Source organism: Ammospiza caudacuta, chromosome 7 (assembly GCF_027887145.1).
Source record: "Ammospiza caudacuta isolate bAmmCau1 chromosome 7, bAmmCau1.pri, whole genome shotgun sequence".
NCBI lineage: Eukaryota > Metazoa > Chordata > Aves > Passeriformes > Passerellidae > Ammospiza > Ammospiza caudacuta.
The window spans coordinates 45,374,845-45,398,024 of record NC_080599.1 but is presented as its reverse complement, the minus strand read 5'-3'; the positions used below and the strand labels follow the sequence as shown (position 1 = coordinate 45,398,024).

The window sequence follows — 23,180 nt, the reverse complement described above, 5'->3', positions numbered from 1 at the left end:
TTCACAGGCTTCACTCTTAACAGTTTGGAAAAGCCCCGAATAAGCAACGTTTCATCCAATACCTGAAAACCAGATTCATTTTGGCAACCCCAACATGATTACTGGGGACAGCTGTGCCCTGAAAAAGGCTGATCCCTGCCTGTAGATCAGGATTTAAATTCTTCCACCACTAGTCAGAAGACAAACTTCCAATTAAATGATAGGGAGATTCTTAGTTATTTTTGGTCCCAGGGTCTGCAGTTTTGAGAAGTGTAAGTCAAAGACATTTGCTCCAAGTTTGTCACTATTCAGCACCTGACAGTCTACTGACACAGCTCCACTACTGGGAGAAGTACAACAAATCAAGCCTACCAACTACATGAGTATTTGAAGGACATCCATGAAAGTTTCCATGCTGCAAAGAACGAGGGTTAAGAGACCCACTCAACACCGTCAGCAACAGCTCCACGTTTCACCAGAACACACCAAATACCAAACTTCAGGAATGGAAGCATCTTGCTAAGCCTTAATCTGCTGCTCCACTGCTCACCACCACCTCCCTCCCACCCACAGCACTGGCAAATTAAATATGCAACTGTACTTTAACAACACCAACTCCACTAACACCACTGCAGCAATAAAAGACCTCAAAACCCACGAGGTAGTCCCAAGAAGCACAGAGTCCTGAAAAACACCACCACAGACACTCTCCAACAGCCACGTGTCTGGCTCATGCCACACTGAGCACGAGCCTGGCTTTTAAACAATGCCTTGTGAAGGAGGAAATCTGTTGAATGTCTATTCATACATACAGCACTGTAAAACAACCACCACAACTAAGAAGCAACTCTAAGTAAGTTGTATCAAAAATGAATGCTTGCTTGCCTTTTCTCTGGTATGACATGCAATGCCCAATTAAAGATTTAAGATGCTGGGGAAGGAACAAATTAAAGGACAAGCTATAGTGAGGGGCAGGCAAAATGACACACTAGCCAAAGGTCCCAATTCAAAACTTTAAATTCTGTATAGCTGAACCCTGATCTCAAATCAAAGATGGCCTTAATGGTAAGACAAGTGTGTTTTCATTCTCACAGGCAGCTGAATTTTATATTAGATGGTGGTCTGGTACAGCACCCTCAAATACTTAAATTAAGTGTATTCATTTCATTTTAAGGGCTGCTGCAATTTTATTTTATTTAACTATTGGTATAATGAACTTTTTCTAGACCATTTGCAAAGAACAGACATTAACAGGTTTCCTAAAATTACAATTCAAAACAAGAGTTAGACATTTGGGAAATAAAGTCACAAGTTTTGGGGAAGACAGCAACTTCCTGCACACAGATGTCAGGTAACAACCCCCATTTAATCTTCAATCAAACTATTACAGCTTATGCACTTTGCTCCCTGCCAACAACCAACCTCTGCTGCCAGTAACTGCCACAGCCATCTCTCACTCCTCTGCCTAGCACAGTTAGTTCAGAATAGCCAAGTGAAACTACGTTTAAAAAAGAGGAAATACAATTTCCATGCACAGGCTTGTGTAAATAGGTTGAAATAAATGGGGGTACTTCCCACCTAATCCCCTTTCTGCAGATAAATGCAGTATACCAATATGCCAGACATTTAAAATATAGCCCAGACTTTTTGAGTTAGTATAATAGCTTTTTTCTTACCCAGGAAAAGACAAGCTTTTTTGGCTTAAGTGAATTCATCTTAAAGACAGGTTTTCCTCAGTGCATATATGCACCAACTTAAGCTTTGCTTTTTTTTTTTTTTAAATAAACTGAGAAATTCTGTTTCTCATAAAACAAATCCTGTCTTCTGTTACATAACAACTGGTACTACACCTTTATTTTCTTCTATAAATGCAAGTACTTTCTTGCTTTTAAAATTGTACTTTCTACTCTAAAAACCTCTTTTTTAAAAAGATGTTACCAATCTTTTAGATCTGTTTTCAGAAGAGTCTAGCAAAAATGTCCAATATTGCCAGTTTCCTGAAGTACACCTTTGCATAACATCTTCCATTATAAAAGTCAACTTTCTAGCCCAAACCCACTTAAATAAAGTTTTAAATATATAGTGCCAAATTTCATATTTACAATATAATCTGAAGGCAAATAGAAATCTCTTAAGTTGTGCTTGTACATGCTGCAGTTATTAAATCTACTTGGAAAAACTACATGCTACTACCCTCTGGCTGATCACCTTAATCCCTTCCTGACAGGCTCTGATGTTGTCATTTGCAGCTGCCCAGCATTCTAACCTCCTCTCTCATCAAGCAGGTAAAGTGGAAAGGTATAAAACATTTAAGGACACTTTAGCATGTGAGTCTTCTTCATGTCCTGGTGTTTAATCAGATGTTGCACCTGGTACTTTAACAGTGAGGTTCCTCCTGGTGTTGGTGACGTGACGCTGCTGCGCCAGGAAGGAGCGGCCGGGCCCGGCCCCGCAGCTGCCACTGCTGCCCACCAGCCTGGCTTCCATGCCCAGCTTCTGCAGACTCAGGCTCTGCAAGAGGCAAACAGCAACTTCAACAGCAGCAAAAACAGAAGGAAAAAAATCACCCATCCTCCTCATGCTTTCTTAGTATGCACACAGAATTTTTCCCGCTGTATTTCTTAGGTTAATTAAGACTTAACTGGTACCTGTAGCAAAAGATGTTTCAAAAAGTGGATTTTTGACCCACCTTGTTGTACCATGCAGTTACAATCAGCTTTTCCTCATAGTCACGTAGCTTGGCTATTTTGTATTCATTCTGCAAGGACAAATCTCAGTTAAGCCACAAATTTTATCTGCATAAACTTGCTGCAGTTCACTGAGTGAAATAAACACAGGCAGCAGAAATGCTCCAATACACCAAATAACTACAAAGCCTAGAAGTATAAACAAAGATACTTCCATAAACAACTGAGAGAAAAATATCAGCCTGTTTTAAGAAGAGGTAGAACTACACAAGTTGCAGTTAGAAACACAAACAGAATTTGGAAATGTACTCTGAGGGTTTGTGTGGGGAAATGCACAAGAGATCTGCTGTGTATCAGAAAATCCATAAATAATTTAGTAATTTTTCACCTGAAAAGAATGTACCTCCAGTGACAGGCTAATTGCTATTATATAATATACTCCCTTGTACTCATACATAAAAGAAATGTGAGGCCACAGCATTTACAGTCAGACCTATCAGCCTCCTGAATCATGCTGAGGAGTTCTTATTTGCTCAGGCAACTATTCCAAATAGTTCTGTCAATATTGCTGTGAAACTCAATGCACTTTTTTCTGATGTTTGGACTACTGTCAACAATCCTTTCAGAATTTCAGCCAGACAGATTTTACTGAATTACTAGGCAACAACATCTTGAATGACTAATATCAGAAACAGATTATATTAGAAGTTATTTTTAATACGTAAGATTTTTACCTCTAGTGCTTCAATTCTTTTGTCTTTTTCCAGTATCTGTTTTCTGAGCAACATAATTTCTGCTGATGCTGGATTTAGCTTGGGGTCTAAGGTTTTTATCACCTGGACAAGGCAAAACAAGAGCATTGCAAGTCAGTTTGATTCTCAACAGCTCTGCATCTCACCTGCTCAAAGGAAGAGCATGAGAACATGCTGGGCACTGGTCAGGCTGTTACCCTGTACAATAGAGACCAAAGGGTACAAAGGAATGCTTACTGCACCTCATGCTCAGCCAGCACCTCAGAATAAACACTGTTTATTCTCTCAGATTTAACTGACTGCAGTTGAACATGTGACTAAAAATGCAATTTGCAGCGACTGCTTTTAATTGGGAAGTGGGGACACACACACTCAATCTGTTTAACAATTTATGAGGGAGGAATGCATATGCTCAGAAACATGCCACTCACATTCCTTGCTTTTTCAAGGTACATTTTATATCTTTCTTCCATTGCTTTCATATCCTCATCTTTTTTTCGTAAAGCTGCTTCCAGCTCTCCAATCTTCTGGGCTGTTTACAGAAATTATCAACATAGACATACAAAATAAAAACAGACATGGTACTTTCAGGGCTTCTGTGTTCTTTTGATTTTACTATCCCTCAAACAGAGAGCAATGTAGAAGCTAGAAGTTCAAGTTTAGAAGGTTTAAGTTCTTATCTTTGTTTCAGCTGTCCCACCTGACCCTGAAATCCCATTTTGCAGAGCACTGTTCAACAAACCTCATCCCCCCCCAGGATCCTCTCCCTGCCCACCACCACACACAGAACCCCTCCAGACCCCTCAGGTCAGATTTAAAGCTAAGCTGCAGCAGAAAGCCTCATCCAGACAACTATCCCATAATCCAGTGGCTATGGGAATCATTTCAGAAGAAACTTAACACAGTCTTATTAAAAAAATACCAAAAAAAAATAATCCCCAAACCACAACACAACTCACGGTTCTGACTGTCATCAGGCTGGAGCTCTGCAAGATCAGCCTCCTTCTTCTGTAACTCATCATGAACCTCATTCAACTTTTCCCTGTGAATGGAAAGCTGGGGTAAGGAATAATTCCAGGTTTAACAGCTGGAAGCATATACTTCTTGACAGAAGTATTTAAATGACTATTTTAAGCTCCAGCAATTTTTCATATATAGAAGGTTTGAATAGAAATATTAATATCATAAAAGTTGTGACTTCTGAGTTGATCTTACTTTAGTTAAAACTAGGAAAATTAACAATTAAGCCCCTCCAGCATCATCTTAGGAAGAACTACATCTGCTGACAGGGCTGGAAATATTTCAGAGGAGTAGAATACACTTTGAGTGATGGTTTTAGCAGTCTGTTGTAGAATCAGAACAGTTAAAATGCAGGTGGTGATGAAGAGACAGTGAAGTGGTACTGGTACTACGACGAGATGATCATGGTCAGAGTAAACAAAACTATATTTACACCAATATTTAACTCTATGCATAATTCTCAAATCAGTGGCTTAGAAAAACAAGACATCCCTACCAAGATTTAACCATTTCCTGTGCTCTATTTAGCATAAACAAGCTATTGTGGATGCATGTGCCTTACTTACATATGTGCTGCCAATTTCTGCTTCAGGTTGCTGGACTGTGAAAGGAGAGAGTTAAAATTCAGTTGTATTTCAGTATTTCATACCATGCAACATTCAAGGGCTCTTACAAATCAGCCAAGAATACTTAGCACAACTAAATAAGCCAAAGCAAATAAATCTATTGAATGATAAAAACAGGGACTTTGAAAGTAAAGCAGACGGGTTACAGTTCCATAGAAGGAATCACAAGGAGCTTTTCAAGTTAACTGCAGTTGATATGGAGGTATTCCTCAGATACACTGAAAAATAAGATGCTAAACAAAGGACTTGATGCCAAACTGGAGGACTTGAAACAAAAGTGGCAAAATGTTTCACTTACTCCTTCAGTCTTGGATCCCTGCTCCTGTAAAGTCTTTTGCAGATCTTCAATCTGCTGCTGTAATCCTCCGATACGCTCTTCATTGAGCCTTTTAGGAACAAAACTCAATTACTGCCCATCTAAATAAATAGTTTACAGGCAGATTTTTCTGTTTCATTAGTTTTTCACAGGGTCTACCCAGCATGACTTAAGCCACAAATAAACTGATTTCAAATGCTTTTAGTGTGACTGGAACTTCTGCAGAAACAAACACATGAAGCTTTACTGAATATTTTATAATGAAATTCCTATTGTCATGTTAAGTTTTGAGAAAACGTAACTATCAAAAATTTTCCTTTTCTAGTAAATTTTTTTATCATTCATTGATAGAAAACCCACAGTCTAACAGTCTGAAGTTCTAGAAATAGAGTTCACATCCATTCTTGGTCAACCAAGAATAATTCAGATTGAAGGAGAGTGTCCTGTAAGCAGCACTTCCTTCAGGGTATGGTACCCACAGATCTACCACATTTAAACCACTTTGCTTCTTCCTTGCTTCACAATCCTTCATTTATTGTGAAAGAAAAAGTTCCTACACTACAGATGTAATGTACAAGTCACCCTAAAAACTCCAGAGATCATTTTTGCTGTATTTTAAGGTGCAGTTTCCCCCATCACCTTTTCTCAGTTTCCAGCTCGTTCACTGTCCGGTGCTTCTGCTCCAGCTCTTCCTGGAGCTCAGCAATCCGTTCATTTTCTGATCCCTCCTGTTTCAGCAGGAGCATCTTATTTTCATGCTGCAGCCGAATAAACATTTCCCTAAAGCAAAAACAACAAAAAAAGTCACTATTAATTAAGAAGGTGACTAAGAGGAGGAAGAAGTAGTCCTGTTCACTCCCCCAATATTAAAGTGAGCCAAGCAAGTTGTACTTAATGATGCAATTGGGGTAACAATGCAATTTGTTATTAAATGGCAAGTTAAAATGCTTGAAAACTTTAAGATATATGAGCAGACTTTTAAATTGTCACTCCAAAGCCAGATTTATACACACCAATCTGATATGGCTTAAAGAAAAAAAGCAAATTTTAGTGTGGGGAAATAATTATTAACACCTATATGGTGGCAAAGGAAGGAGTGGGATAAAGAATCACATTGATGAAAATATTGAACTTTCACAGAGGCATTTTCATGCCCCACCTACGAACATCCCAAATAACCTCAGCTTTTGGATCTCACCTATATTCCACTGGCAGAATTTCAGCAGCAAGATTCTCATGGCTTTTTTCACCTGAAATCACATGAGGGGTTTAATGCAGCACACTTACAGAAATCTCAAACCCAAATAAAAGAGAAGATAAAGCAGTACCTGTTTGACTCAGGTGATCCTGCTGCATCTGTGCACACCGCAGCTCCTCATTGGTCTCTCTTAATGCATCACACTGCACTATCAGTCTCTAACAAGACACATTTGAGATAGAATTAGGTCAGGCTGCACCACTTTTAACACCAAATAACATTAATCAGAAGTAATAATGACACATGCAAATTTAGGCTGGTCTTGACAATCTTGGAGATCTTTCCCAACCTTCATAATACGAAGATTCTATATTTTGTTTTATATGTGAATGCACACACACAGGGCACTAAACTTCATTTTTATGGTGGCACTACTTCCAGGAAGGTTCTCCTCATGCAGAGGATCTGAGAGAGATTTAGGTGCTCAAATAAACTCTTAAAGGGACTTACCTCTTTTTCTTTCATTAAAGCTTCATATTTTTCTTCAAGTCGCTTCATTTCAAACGCCAGCTTATCAGCTCTTTTGGATTCTTCAGACAGTTTGTTATGAAGCTCCTGGACCTTTTCATAAAAGCTTTATTTAGCATAGGAATGTTGCAAGATGCTACTTTAAAAAGCTACATTAAGACAATCCTTCCTGCCCAATTCAGCCAAAATAAAACAGTTGGTTTCTCAATCTTAAGGAGGCAGAGATGGGATGGGGGCCTCTGTGTTTTGAGGGGGTTATATTGATTTTTGGTTGGTTGGTTTTGAGGTTTTTTCTGTGGTTTTTTTTTTTTTTTTTTTGTTCTGTTTTGTTTTTATTTAACTCTTTCTAAATTCCTACGGAAATTAAAATAAAACTTATAATTTTTATGAAGAATGGTAAGAATATGAGAATATAAGAATGTAGTGACGGGACATGGGGAATGCGATCAAATTGAAAGAGAACAGGTTTAGATCAGGTATTAAGAAAAAATTCTTTACTGTGAGGGTGGTGGGACCCTGGCACAGATTTCAAAGGGAAGTTGTGGGTGTCCCATCCCTGGAAGAGTTCAAGCTCAGGTTGGATGGAGCGTGGAGCAATCTGGGACAGTGGAAGGTGCCTCTGCCCATGGCAGTGGAATAAGATCATCTTCAAGGTCCCTTTCCAAGACAAACCATCCTATAATTCCACACAAATTATCTCAGTAAAAGCTGAACAACCTCTCCCAGGCACACAAATTACCTCAGTCAGAGTAAAGAAGAAAAGCCTGCAGACTATGGACTCTCACATCAGTTGAGAGGGCAACTACAATTAAGCCTGCAAGTTTAACAAACAGGGAAAAGCCCACAAGGGAACCGCAGGGTATCAAGGAGTTTTCACAACTCCGAAATTCCAGAAGGACAATGCAGGGTTGTTAGGGTGTTCCCAGCTACCTGGGGAAACGGGAACCTTTCAAACACAAGTGCAGCACTACCTGTTTCTTGTAGGTTTCCAGCTGGGCCCGTGCTGCGTTGGCTTTCCGGAGCTCATCCTCCAGGCTGACGGTGTTGTGCATGTACATCATGTTGGTCTCCTGCAGGGACTTGACCTGCCTGCGGAAATCGTTCAGGTCCTGCAGCTTCTTCCGATACACCTCCACTGTCGACTCCAGCTTGCTTGCCTTGTCTGCAGTAGCCCTGGAGGTGTCAATAGCAACCACAAGGAAATGTTACAAAACTCACACCCTGCTGACACACACTGTTTTCAAAGAGAGATGTGGCATGCTTAGCAGCAGTTACGTTTCACTGCTTTATTTTTAAATGTATAATTGACACAAACTTGCTTGTAAAAACTGAAATCAGCCAGCCTTCAAGTGAGACTGACAGTCACACGCCAGAAATAATACCAAGGGTTAGTGGGTCAAATATCCCTGAGGAATTCTGTGGCACCACAACATCCTGTGCTAGACAGTCACTCAAAATACTGGTACCTGGTATGTTCTCACTGGGGGATTATTCAGAATTAGAACATAACTGCTCTGTGAAAATGATCACTGGCAGATACACTCAAGAACTGTCAGCTGATCATTAAAAAAAATCTACATGGTGAAAACCATTGGGACCATACTTTTAAAATTAATTTTAATATTTGTGTTTATTATCTGCATTTGTATCTCGCCAGAAGCTGGTACAAGAAAATAATGGAAAAAATCTACAGCTAGGATTTGTTTCAGATGTTATTTAAGAACCACTAAGTTAAACACCTGAAACCACTTTTCTTTCCATCTTTTATTCATATTGTTTTATGAACAGCAGATCTGCTTTCACAATACAATTTATTTTGGATATTTCTTGGGTGGTCTAGTATTTAATACAGTTTAACTTCCATAAGAATTTAATGTTACATTAAATTCTCATGGAAGTTACTGTGTGTTTCACCTTCATTTTGTTAATGATCTCACTAACCTAAATCTGGCCTAGAATGCTGACACCAGAACTTAGGTTAAAATTCTAGCTGTACATATGCTTTTGTACATGGGAACTTCCACTTTCTGTCTCATACAAAGAAGCTTAAGTTCTGTAGTTATTAATTCTGCTTCAAATTCCATGTGTCATCCTTGTCAAACAATGGAGCCTTTCCCTGAAAGCCTGCACTTCACCTCTGCTTAGCCAAAGAGCTCATCCAGGTAACATCTGCAGAAATAACACCTCAAAAAAATCCTGTTACATACAAATCCTTGGATTTAGCCATTAAATCCTAATGTGTGTGTGTGTTGAGCTCTCTCTGCTACCTACCTGAGAATGTCATTTTCATCTTTCAAGGCTCTTGATTCTTCTGCCAGAGAGGTCAGTTCATTGTTTCTATGTTGCAGCTCAATCAATTGCTTTTCTAGATCTTCACAATGGACACGATAATCATCTTTTGCAGCTTCAAGCCTACCAGATCAAAACCAGTACTTTTGTTAGGAACTCATCACTATTGCACAGTTTCATTAGTACTAGAATTACTAAAAAGAAACAAGATAGAAGGAAAATACTGATTTAAGTAGCTGGGAAAATTTTACAGTAGACATGTAACATTTTGTTGTCTACCTGTTAAATCAAAATGCATTGCACACTACAAATTTATCACATCAGTATCAAGGAATCACATGAAAAGAGATTTTGTTTCCTCATATGGATATAGAGAGAGACTAAAGAAAAAAATAAATCAGTTCAGTAGAGACACATGGTGGTGTTGGGGGGTTTAGCTTTTGATCTGTTGACACACAAATCAGCACTCATTTTTTTGCCTTCCATCACATTCTTCCCTTTTTGGAAGTATTAGAGGGCTATTCCAATTACAAAGCGATACTTTATACAAGAAGTAACAGATTCTTTTTCTTTTCAAATGTAAGGACTGCCTTTAAAACATGCTTAGACAGCACTAGACAGCTTTTAATGCAATTGAGATGGAAAAGCCTCAAATAGTACCAGCAATTTTCAGAGTCCATTAGAGATTTAGTGAGAGATTTTGGGGGGAAATAATTTCATACCTGAAGTTTTCTTCTTGCAATTGTTCCAGCTGCAACTGTGCACTAAAATACTTTTTTGCAACCATGGTATTTGGATCATCAAGAGAGTCGTCTAATTGCTCTAGTCTGTCATTCATAATCTCATTTTCTGACATCAAGCTGTTTTTCTCATCCTGGAGGGCAGCCACCTAGCACAGATAAAACAGCATGAATAGTATAAGACCTGTCCAAAGTAGTGAAGCAAGACAACAATACATCAGCAAATTAGTTAACGAAAAAGGCTGAGCATTTAGAAGTTTTAGAATGTAGTTTACAGAGCACACTGGAGCATACAGATGCTTTAGTGTATGACAGTTATGAAGCACTAAAGGAAAAGTCCCTCTAAATAAAAAGACAAATTTCTGTAACTGAAACCACGGTAAAAAGGCAGACAGTGATATGGAGAGAAACTGCTACTTCCATTAAAAACACCACGGACGCCGTACAAAAAACTCCGAGTGCTGCTGCAACAAGTGTCCATCTTGCCTGTAGTTGACAACCAGAAGCAGCAGGGCGTGGCCAGCAGCCCAGGCTGCCGTGCTGAGCGGGGATGGCTGCGGGAAGCGGGGTGGGCCAAGCGCACACGCACGGACAGCCTGGCCAGCCTGGGCGAGCATGCAACCCTGGCAGCACACATGGCTGCCCCATGTCACAGCTAAGCACAGGGGCTACAGCACTGCACTCACAGCAGCCAGCCTCACAGCCACAAGGATTAAGAGGATAGAACCTTTCAAGTTTGTCTAGTGAAAGCTGCTGTGTTAATTTTAACGTCCTGTCGAACATAGGAGCACGCAGCATGTGTTAGTCGACTGCACTGAAACAGGGACAATGTGCTTTTTGGGTTATGTTTTCCTGAATTATAAAGTAAACCTACCTTTCTTATACTCTTGGAAAATATCAAGGAAGACTGAGACCTTACAAGTGAATTTATTAAGAATTAGTTTAAATGAGAAGCGTCAAGTCAATATTACGGCTTCAAAGAAATAAAATAAAATAAAACATAACATGATGACATTAAACAGATATAATCTACAGTATGCAATATTAAGAAACAATTTCTTTGTGATCATAATTTAAAAATCTATCAGGCAAACAGATGTAAAAGTCAAACAGTGATTAATCTGCCACTTCATGAGGTGCTGGCTTTCTAGGTTCACTCCTTTTTATGTACCAGATGTCATTTACTATTTACACGCACAAAACACCTGTGAGTAGGGAGCACATCTGAGTCTTGCTCAGCCTCCTGTTCAAGGGTCAGCCACTCCTTAAGCATGCACAACATTCAGACTTTCAGAATAATCCTGAAACATCACTCATCTCAGACTTAAAAAAAAACCCTAAAGATCATACTATGATACACAACTCAGAGCAAGTTTTACATCTTTTCTCAGTTGCCTTCTGGTAGCCTTCTCTTCTTTTTTAATTATTTCAATGTAGCAAAAGTGGTGTCACAGTCAACAGAAATTATGAGAGGGTTTAAAGACACATCACAGTATTACAGAGCTGTGCTGTCATCAACTCATCTGTTTATTTTCAGTACCTTTCCCTTGAACACCTTTCACCTGCCCCATGCCATGTTATGAGCAACTGGCTCTGCATCACCTATGATTAATTAATTGAGAATTCTGGATGAAAAGCCAGAGAGAACAGGAGAACACCTGGGATTTCTCCTGCCGATTCTTCTCACGAACATTTTTACATCCCTGCTTTCACCAGGAAGCTTTACTACTGCCTCAAGAAAAAAAGAAAATTAAATATCAACTCAGTTATAGCAGTGGCTTCCTGGGCATGGCAAGGAGTTCTGAGCTGCTTTAGACACAAGCATTCTGCTTTTACAGTTGTCATTGTCAGCAAGAAATGTAAAAGTGGCCTCTGCTTTTGTGGGTGCTCATTTCCAGAGGCTCTCACAGCCAGTACAGCCCTCTGGCTCCTCCAAGAAGATGCCACCCCAGTGTTCTCTTTGTGCAGAGCCAAATCTGACAGGAATTGCCTTCCCACATAAAACTCTTTCTATTCTCAGATTATAGTGCCATAAGAGAGGGGCTAATAAGTGATTTTTTCTTTAAAGTGTTGATTGAAATGCAAATTTCTCTTTATTGTCATGAAGTCCTCATTCCTTTCTCTCAAGAGTGACTTGATTAACTGCAATATCCATTAAAAACAAAAATAGGCCTATTATTAGCTTTGTTTGAAAATGTCAGCAAGGATCTATTAGTTTTCATTATTTTTATCCTGAAATCTCCTCCAATGTTGCAATTGTGTATGAGAAAAAGTTAGCAAGTTTTAGATAAATTATGAATTTTTGTCATTCATCAACTCCTATTGAAACAGCATGATTTTCCTATGATTAAATCTAATTACTGTTTATGACATGAAGTGGATTTTTTGGACTCAGTACAAAAGACTAGAGGACTAAGAATGAAAAGGGCAATTTTTAATACCATGATAAGGTTGTTTTAACACTACCTGCTACTAATGGTAAACATTAACCTGAGACAAAGAACCTTTGAGATAAGCTGGCACAGGGCCTCAGCTTACACTTCCATCAGAAAACTCCTTCCAGTAACTGCATTTTGGAGCACAGAATAATTGCTTTTCTCCCACAAGCAGGTACAAATTCTCACCAAAATTTAAATGCAAAATGCACTTTGCCCTTAAAAATTTCTGCATCTTAATAGCATCACCACTATATATTCAAGAAACAAACAACTGACTGTTTCTTACCTGCAAATCCAGCTCTTGACATCTTTGTGCCAACTCCTCTTTTTCTGCTCGTGCTTCCTCAAGGTCTTCCAAGGCTTTTTTAAGCTTTCAAAAATAAGGCAGTCAATCACTATGGCCCATATTCAAAGTACTCAGTTACAGCTTCTAAAATGCCTCAATTGCTAACACCCATTGTTTAAGTTTGTTGCTGGGTGCACACATTGACACACAAACCTATAAACACTCTGCTAGATCAGAGTCCCTGCTCATTTCACCTGCCTGATTATCACGCTTAGAAAGTAAATTATTGAAACACAACAACTTAGGCTAAAGGCACAACACAGGAATGTGCTGTCACCATTTTCATATGCCTTGAAAGAAAAGTTCATTTTATGTGCAACATCCTGTAGTGTTCAGGTTATCAGGAATTTTCACAACTCCTTTAAAATAACCTGAAGTACTCAGCCTGACAATGCTGATGGTGCACCCCTACCCCTCCCTGCAATGTGGGTTTGCACTGACCAGTTTCACCCCATGCAGTCACTGTGCGTTTTTTAAAGAAGCTATAGAATAACACTTAATTTTTTAGTTAATTAGCACTGAAAACCAGCATTTCTTCATTTAAGGCATGGCCAGATACCAACTTACAGTTCAGGCTTGATCTACAACAGCAACACAGATCAGGCAATTACCTGCTGCTCCACTTCACTTGATGCATCACATGGGGAAGCACTTGTTACCTCCTTGCTCATGAGCTACAGAGAGAGGCCACAGGAAAAAAGGTTAAATTAGAGGTTATAGATCTGTGAGTTCACTGTCTACTGAGTACCAACTGTATTTTCCATTGTGTTATTGCATCCCTTCAATATACCAAAACAGATTAATAGTGCTCCTCCTCATCTCGTGGCTGGTAAAAGATTTAAACAGATCTCCAGTAAGACGATTTTTTCACCTCCCTCCTCTCAAAATTAATCAAGTTTGAAGTAACATTGTATTGGATGAATGAGTGATGTGTTGAAGGTATTGCCACCCCCTAATCAGTCAAACTGGAGTGAACCAAAAGACAGGATTTCACTCCACTGATTTAACAGTTTTCACATTTCTTTGTGTCCGATTAATTGCCACTAAACAAACAAAGAGAACATTACTTCTCAGATACAAAGATGCACAGTGTGTATTTACCAACAATTAAAGGGCTTTAATCCTCTCAGAAATTACTGAATTATTTCCAGACCTTCTTCTAGAAAGTTTACTTAGTCAGAAGACAACAAACACAAGCTTTATGGATTTATTTCTACCAACAGGACAAGTACAGCTTTAAAGACTATACAGACAATTTAAATCTAAGTTATAAAGCTTATTACCAACTCCACTGTTACCTTGATGAGGGTGCAATTACACACCACCTTTTCTTCACAATCAGTGTTTAGTTTTTGCCTCTCTCCACACTCTGCTTCACACTCCTGAAGCTCTCAAAAGCCAGTGACTGCAGAGCTAAGCTGTGAGTTGGATCACTAAGATGATCCAAGCAAGAACAAATTAAGACAGGAGGAGGAGCACACCGTGACAGAAATAGCAGAGATGCAGCTGCAAGCTTCTAAGTCAGAGGCTGGAATGGTCTGTCAGAACAATGCAACCTCACAAACACAATCAGCTTAACTCTGGGACCAAGACTACAGCACTGGGACACAATTTCAGAGTCTAACCAACTTTCAGAGTCTAACAGTTTCAGTGGCTGGCAACTCTATACATTTCTTGTGTGGAACAAAAAATTCTTAAGCATTTGTTGTATGTTTGGGCACCATGAGTCTAAAACCAAAACCTTTTGGCTGGGGTTTAAGGTCTCTTGGCCCCAAACCTCCCAAATAATTTAGGAAAGTACTTATACTTCTCCCTGACCTTTGCTTGGATGAAAAAATTCACAGAGGTCAACAAAAAGATATTTGGACTTCTCAACTGACAGCATCAGGCTATGAACTGCTACCTACCTCTTGAATGGCTGTCATGACAACGTGCTGAACAGACTCTTCAAGGGTCATGATATTCTGTATGTGCTCTGTGAAAAAGGATTTGTAGTGACTCATGACAATGGTCATCTCAATGGTTTGAGTAAAATGATAAACTGTTTGCTGAAAGATCCAGAAAAATCTAGTATCCATAAAGCTCCCTCAAAACAAGTAGTGCTTTCTGTACAGAGGAGTACCATTAACCACCATCATTATTATCCAGTAATATGGCAGATAAGCACAAAAGATTATAAACTCTTAACTGGACAAATCTATACTCTGCCTAAGGAGAGATGTCATCAGAGCATGGAGGAATAGTTCTGGTAAAGGGAGAGAAAACAACCAATTCAGTCTTGAGCCTCTGCAGGCAGAGAAGCAGTTTCTAATTTAAGGACTTAATTTAATTTTGCTATATTTGCATTTGAATAGGTCTCAGTACATATTTTAACAATATGAATAGACCATACACATTTCAGACTCTATTTTTAAACCTACTCTGAACAAAGTTTTGAGTTTTATTCACAGACATTTCCCAGGGAATTTCTGCTTTTAAGTGAACTCCAGTTTCAGAACAGACATTCAGTAAATTAACAACCTTGATAAATAAGAAAGAGAAGTTTCTACATCTTTTCCACCTTAACTATCACCTGAGGCAGTCTGCTGTTTGCTGAGCAGGTTAAGGTAGTGCCTACCTTGTTTCTTCTCACAGTTGACTGCACAACCCAAAATAAGCTGCAGGAGCCTGCCCAGTTCAGTGGGATCTGAGTTCTCAGATATCCGGGTCAAGTCTGGAATAAGCTCTTCTGCAATCTGCTGACCCAGGAACTGAAAAAAAAAATAATATTATAAGAAAAAGTAGACTCGCACTTTTGTTCAACATGAAAATCTGATATCATGTAGGAAATCTGGGCTCAATAAGCCAGCCAGAGAAAATGCCCTAGCAGTATGTTATCAGGTTTAGTTAACTGAGCACTTCTACAAGAAAAAGTGACAACAGTTAAAGTTATTTGGACAGTTCCCACATATGAGAGAATTCATTTATTTTACCAACATAATAGGAAAAGGAATTAATAACACTTCCAGATGGAGTTGCTTCCAAATCCTTCAACAAAACTTCTCATAACTTTAAACAAGTTCTGCTTCTGGGCCTGCCAGAGATGGTCAGAACTGGCAGCACATCAGGGCCTGGCTCTTGGTGTCACAGCCCAGCCCAGCAAGACCAGGAAGCCACAACAAGATCTGGCAAGTTTTTTTAAACCATACCCATTACATAACTGTAATCACATCAATACAAAATTCAGCAATTTTTTTAAAATTCAAAATACAGCCTTTTATGGCTACTGTACTCATCCCTGCATGAGACAGAACAGGAGGATTCCTATCTTGGCTCCCAGCTTCCCACTGAATATCATAAAACCTACACTGGGGTTGCTGAGTCTGTTCTGCTGTGTACAACAGGATTAAAACTTCTCTACACAAGAGCAAACATGAACACACACACAAAAGTCAACAGGATTCTGCAGCTCAGCTCTTTCAGCATTCACCTGGGCAGAGACATGGCTCCCAGTTTGTACTCCAAGAGCCTCATCTAAAACACACCTGCACAAATTAATTTCATATTCACTCAGACCTCCCACTTAATAGATAATTATCATGCATCTGCTGCCTAAAAGGTCCTCAGAACAAATTACAGTTTTTTTCCTACTTGGCTGAGTCAAGGGGAGCAGTAATCATTGTGTTTAATGATGAGAACAACAACAGTAAATTTTTTCCATACCTCATGATAGTAGTCCATAATTCCTTGTAGTATCTTCTTCAAATTACTGGACTAGTTGTTGTACATGAAAGACAAGGTTATAATTTTATTTAAAATGTTACTTCTCTTTAAATCAAATAATAATTTCTAATAAAATTGGTTACAAGGCAGCTCTACGAGAGGACATAGGAAGAGAAATATCACAGCAGAAAATGCCCATCCAGCAATGCTGGAAGGCTCTTAAACTATCAACAGACTATTCAAGCTCATTTAAAATATCCTTGAAAAGCGTGAGATTAATTCTCTAGGTTTTGGACTGCCAGATCTCAGGACAGGCACAACATCCAACCCCACAAACTTCATTATTTTCAGTTTTAAATACCTTTATTCTCCAGTTGTCACCAACATCTTCTTTGATGCGACTGAGCCAAGATGCATCAAACCAGGCAACATCTCTGAAATAAAATGAAATTATTAATCAATGAGCACAGACTTAAATAAATAAGACAGCAAATTCCCAGCATTTAAATCATCTGATGCTGAACTCCAGTGTCTAACAAGGCAAGAATTCCTGGGGATTGCAAGGTAAACTTATATCACAGGAGATTTCCATGCTGCTGGCTGCATTAAGGCTCCCAGGGCTGGGAGGATTTCTCTGTGTGCCTGAGCCAGCTATGGATGGAGCACAAGGATGTGGAGGCTTTTGTCATGCTGATTTTTATTTACTAATTTTTATACCTGATAAAGTAACCATAATGAGGTAAAGAAACATCTTTTTTTTTGACTAGTGCTGACATTATGTTTGGTACCTATTCCTGTAGGCTGGACTAACTAATGTTGACTCCAATTTGTCAAAGGCATGTATTAGGAAAACCCTTTAAACTACTGGCATTTTGTATATTTTGTATATCTCTGGTTCCCCTGGGCAGAAGGGGATTCAGTTTGCCAGCATAAACCAAGGATAAATTGCTGAGGGAGGTGTTACACACACTCAGCATATTTAACAATATTTAACTTTGACAGTGCACTGTTTATTCACTGGTCTCAAAGCACCTAATAAAGAACAATCATTATCCCCACTTGCACAAGAACCAGCTTGGTGACAAGAAGTTTGCTCAAAGCACGTGGCTGCCTAACACCCAAAATACATGGGGAGCAACTCTCAGCAAACCCTAAATCAATTTTTGCCATGTCCAGAAAAAGGGTGAGCTGTCTTTTAAAAGTACATTTAAAATCTTTACAAACAGACAGGAGAGTTTCTGAGATCATTTTTTTGGGGTGGGGGAGGTGGATTGTGATAGTGTTGAAGTAACTTCTTAGTAATTACACAATGATACTTTGAACCTGAGGTAGTAATGCAGACTTCTCTTCAATTACCTGGACCAACAATAACAATAAAATTGCAGTGATGACTTGTAGTATGATACTATTTCTAAACAAGACTTGCATTTCAACCCTCTATGCAAATTTCAAAACTAGTGCATCACTCAGACTACCAATCTTCAGCACACCAATAGAACAACTGATCAAAAGTAAAATAATTCCTAACTATTAATTGCAATTGAACTTTTACAGTTCTTGTCTTCCACATGAATAGTAAGTTGTCATTTAAAACCCAGAACTTAAATCTAAATAAACTGAGCAACCTCAGTAAGAAAAGAACAAAAAGCCATGCCTTTGGAATCTTTAGTTTCTCATTCCAAAAAGGAACACATTGCCTGAAGCATGGAAAGAGTGCTGATGGGAAAAGTGAAGAAGATAATGTCATCCTTGCCCAATTATCCCCAAGTATGAATTTAACACTGCAGTATTTGTACATCTTCTCACCATCTTTCCCACCACGTCATTAATCAACTATGATACCATGCCCAAAACAGCAATACAAAGGCACAACCCATCTTCTGTTATCAACTGTCCACTCTGAATTTCTGCCTGCTTTAAAAGCAACTATATCTGTCAAACACAAAAACCTCAGGCAATTGAATCCCTCCTCTTCCAGCTGAAGAATCAACTTACATTTGGTGAAGCACCTGAGCCATGGCAACCCCGTTAGTCAAGTCCTGGACATCCCTGCAGGGTGCAGCTGTATTGAATGTCTGCAGCTAAAACAGGGGAATAAAACAGGTTTAGTTTCAGCAGACAATAAATCAGCTGCCATCTTCCTTCTCCCCTTTCAGGAACAACCATTTAGCAAGATGTCCTTCTACCTGAAATCCTTTTTGAACCACACAGACTTTAAGCCAACCCAATTTTCTCAACACTTGTGACTGTTATGACTGGTAGCTTAAAAAGTTGGTAGGAACACCCACGCTCTCTTTTTTCATGCTAGCCCTTCTCTTGTGAAGCAGATTATGGAAAGATAACTTGGGAGACCGAAGTCATATTTATCCAGCCTTTGAATTATGTTGTAGTGCTTAGTTCTGGACATAACTACCTAAACAAAAAACCAGCATCACAATAAGGTTATCAGAAAATTGATAAGGAAAAAAAAATCCAGTCTTTTACTACAAGAACTTAGTAACAGAAATAGGATGGGATTACCTCAATGTTAAAATGTTACTCTGTTTTAAATATTGTGGGATGTTTTTCAAATTATCCCCAAGCTTATAGACAACATTTTGACAGAATTAGCTGCATATTTAGAATTGTAATATTTTATTCTTCCAAAGACAATCAACTCAGAACTAATTATTCTAGATGAGAGAGCCATTTCCATACACAGGTGAGCTCATCACAGTTACTCAGAAAAATAAGAGCCTTCTTTACCACAAGAAACAAAACAGAAAATTTACTATTAGTACTACTAAAAGATAGAATAAATGGGAGCAAGTATGAATCCTTATAAATCCTGCTCACTGCAGAAATGGACTTCTTAAATTTAGTGTATTTACAATGTCCTAAATTACCTGTCCTCTGCAAGAGGCCTTTCCCAAACATCCTGTGCAACACAAGCTGCTTCAGAACTCCTGGTAAAGAATGACCTTGTGCTTGGGAAATGGAGCTACTGGGAGCAGAGTGATGGAAAAGCAGTTTTCAGCTGAGAGAATCTCAGGTAGTTTTTGTCCACTCTGTGTTTATAAGAAGAGTGACCATAATTCTGAGTCCTTGTTTGCTTCTTTCAGGAAGAATCCAGTCAAGCCAAGAGAAAAATAGGCAGAGCAAGGGGATTTTTTTAAATTTAAAAAGTGGGTTTAAATCCTGTTTTACAGGAAGTGAGAAGTCAGTAATCCCTCATAGGTTACATAAAAGATTAAGTGGAACAGCACAGCCCAAAGCTGCTCTGCCTGACAGCCCTGGCTTCTACTGCTCCAGCAGCCTCAGCACAAGCACGGGCATGCAAGTTTACATTCCAGGCTGGGCTTCCCAAATCCAGAGTTTTATGGCACAATGTTGTGCTGCTGCCATCTGGATATGCCCCTCATAAAGCAAGGAAACTGTGATACACAGGTGCAACCTTTTCACCTGAGCCTGTTAGGGCAGATAAACAAGGCCTTAGAACACCCTGACATGCAACACTGCTTTATGCATGATCTCCCAGAATAGAAACAGCTAATTAAAATTAAGCAAAAAGCAGAACTGACAGTCTAGGTTTCTCTATGTATTTAAAAGTTGCATGAGGACCTGGAAATAATAAGAGAGTAGAGATATTAATTATGGGTTCTCCAAACCTCATGCCAGCCCAATCATTTCATCAAAATGGATTTTTACTGTTCTTGCAAAACCAATGAAAGTGGCAGGCGTGGGGAGGAGGCTGGAAAAAGAAGCCACAGACTTCAGGACTGTAGCAGTGCTCTTTCTTCCCTCTTTTTGTCAGTTTTACTAAATATAGCTCCAAGGATAGGCTGCTACTCATGCTGAAAACCATTTTGTGAATCCCACCCCAAATGCACTCTGCCACCTGCTGCTACAGCAAAAGTTCTCAAAGTTCTCATTACAAAGCTGTAATTCTCCCAATATACAGCTGAAAAGTTAATTTTGTAGCTCTACCACCAAACATTTGCAGATGAAACATGAGTGTAAAGAGTGCCAGCAGAAATCAGCCCATCCACCTGGGAAGGTGTGCCCTCAGCTTCCCTGACAATGACGGGTTGAGTTACTCCACCTCACACCCAGATTACACACACAAGGGACAGAGGTTTTACAGAGTAATCAAAGAGATTTTAAAATAAAAATAAACATTGCCATGCTGAAACCAAGTATATTAATAGAATAAGTCAGCCACTGGACAGAATGAACATTACCAGTGGTGCCAAGGCCAAGCAGTGCATTTATAGTGGAAAATGCTTCCAATTTAAGATGTTGCCATAACTCCAGTCCCTGCTTTGGAGGCTAAGGTAGTTCAGCACTGAAAAACACCCAATTAACTATTCCTCTACACAGAGGAAAAATAACTAACTTAGAAAATTGTTTCTGCAGCAGCTTGTGAGTTCCACCATAGCAGGTATTACCCAGTCAAATTTTCATGGATACTCATTAACATTACCCCTATAATTCAGCTCAGCTGCTTTATGTTTTTCCTGTAAAATCCTCAGAACTTTAAACTCATTGACACCTGGGCTACAGAAACAACAGGTAACATTTTTATTTGAATCTTCTCTTCTCTGGACGCAGAATGTTTTCTAATATTGCATTTGGTGAAATAAATAGGAAAATGCCAGATCTGGCAGCACAATACAGAGAATCATAAGCATCTGTTTGCTATATTAATGAGTAAATAAACTGGGAAGCCATTAGAAGCAGAGAGTTAAAGAACCTTTTTCTCTCCAAACACAGAGCACTCCATCCCCCTCTCCTCACATCACTTTTCTCCCTATTATTCACACTGAAGTTCAAATTGTGAAGGGATGTTTCAAACACATCCAAGTGTTAAGAATCAGTTTCTAAGTTGCAAACTAGGTCCGAGAAATAGGGTGCTAAATCTAAAAACATGCAACTGCTGAGTGCTGTATAGAAATCCTGAACATAGGGTTGGGTCTTCCTTTACACTGACACAATTGTTCAGTTTAAGGCCAGTTAAGGTTCCGTTAAGATTCATGATGTGATTATAGCTACTGCACTGTGAGCACGCCAAAAATGACAATTAGGATAGAAATATTTAAAGCAGGAATTGTGAAAAATAAAAGAATTCAGCACTGCTGACAGGAGTTTTGTGGGAAAAAATGCAGTGATTTTTTTTGCCATTGAATCACGATGGAGTTATTCTCACCTGACTACTGAGGGGAAAATACAAAGTTAAAGAGCCCAAAAAAAGAGAAAGATTAAATAACAAAAGATATCCAACATAAGGCCACCAAAATTCTAGACAGCAAAAAAACCTTGGGAGAATACAGTGATATAGTGTCACTAAAAGGAAAGTGGAAGGAGGAAAAAGAAAATAAGAAATTGTTTATCAGTGACTTATTATAGACTTTAACTCATTAACACTTCTGTGCTGCCATGCAGAAATCAAGAACACCTACTTAGACTGCTGCTCCTGTTACTTTTACCAGTTTCATTCCTGGATTTCTACAATGCCTCTAAAACACTCCCTTCTCTCCATGATTTACACTTCAGAGGCAAAACTCCTGCTATTTCCAGAGAAACCCTTCACACAGGTAACTGAGACCTTCCCTGCCCAGATTTCACACAGAAGTTCTATTTCATAGAGCTCCCTGTCACCGAAATTACTGCACCTGCAAAACCAGAGTTACAGACAAGGTCACAGAAGAAGCCTGGAGAGAAAGACAAAGAGGAAACAAGAGGAATTGATGAATTTAACAAATATGTTTGTACTCGATGACCTTAAAAGTCTTTTCCGACCTAAACAATTCCGCAGCTCCAAACAGGTGCCTGTGGCACAGGTAACATCACACACCCAGGCGTGGCGTGCCTGACTAATAAACGCTTTAACCAGCCGGTATGAAATACTCTGAGGTTTCTACGCCTGTCAATTCAAATTAATTGAATTTATTTATTAATAGTGTTAATTGCCGAGCAGTTTCCACACTGAAGCCACCGCTGGAGAGCCGCACTTGGGCCCACGGGATATTCCGACCGCCACATCCACACTCAAGGGTGCCGCGGGAACATTTGCTGGCTGTGAGCAGCGCGTCCCAGGCAGCCCCGCTGCCGCGGCCGTGCCCGACCGAGCCGCAGCTCCCGCTCCGCGGGCGGGGACCCAGGGAGGGGTGGCCGGAGGGACAGGGAGAAGGATGGAGGGAAAAGCCCCCGCCGCTGGCGCCTCCTCGCTGCCCTCGAGGGTCCCCAGAGGCGGCAGAACCCCCGCGCCACTCACCCAGAGGATGAGGCTGTCGCAGAGCTGCGGGTCCGCCGGTTTCGCCTCCATGGCGGCGGCGGCTGCCGCGTCCCCCCCGCCCTCAGGCCACCCCCGCTCCGGAGGCTCCGGCCGCGGCTCCGCTCCGCCCGCGCGTCCCCGCGGGGGCGGGGCCGCTGCCAGCGCCGACCACTCAGCGCCCGCCCCTGCCCTCAGAGGCCGGGAGTGACAGCGCGTCTAACAAATCAGAGTGGGGAAGGGGTGCGCTCGCGCCAATCACGGTGAGACCCGTTGGAGGCGGGGGTTGCCCTCACGGCCCCGCCGCCT

At 40.0% G+C, this 23,180-nt stretch overlaps 1 protein-coding gene across 1 annotated transcript; it reads right to left on the bottom strand.

The window, feature by feature from the left end:
* Positions 1–562: 562 nt before the first annotated feature.
* On the bottom strand, positions 563–22,954 carry HOOK1 (hook microtubule tethering protein 1). Its single transcript, XM_058808207.1, has 22 exons — positions 22,875–22,954; positions 18,617–18,702; positions 16,983–17,055; positions 16,622–16,672; positions 15,537–15,669; positions 14,827–14,894; positions 13,531–13,593; positions 12,860–12,943; positions 10,118–10,284; positions 9,378–9,518; positions 8,078–8,279; positions 7,089–7,199; positions 6,709–6,796; positions 6,579–6,630; positions 6,020–6,160; positions 5,363–5,450; positions 5,005–5,039; positions 4,378–4,460; positions 3,850–3,950; positions 3,401–3,502; positions 2,669–2,737; positions 563–2,490 (listed from the first exon to the last, which is right to left on the bottom strand). The coding sequence occupies exons 1-22, from the start codon at positions 22,923–22,925 to the stop codon at positions 2,332–2,334; spliced, it is 2,148 nt and encodes a 715-aa protein (XP_058664190.1). The 5' UTR covers positions 22,926–22,954; the 3' UTR covers positions 563–2,331.
* Positions 22,955–23,180: the final 226 nt, after the last annotated feature.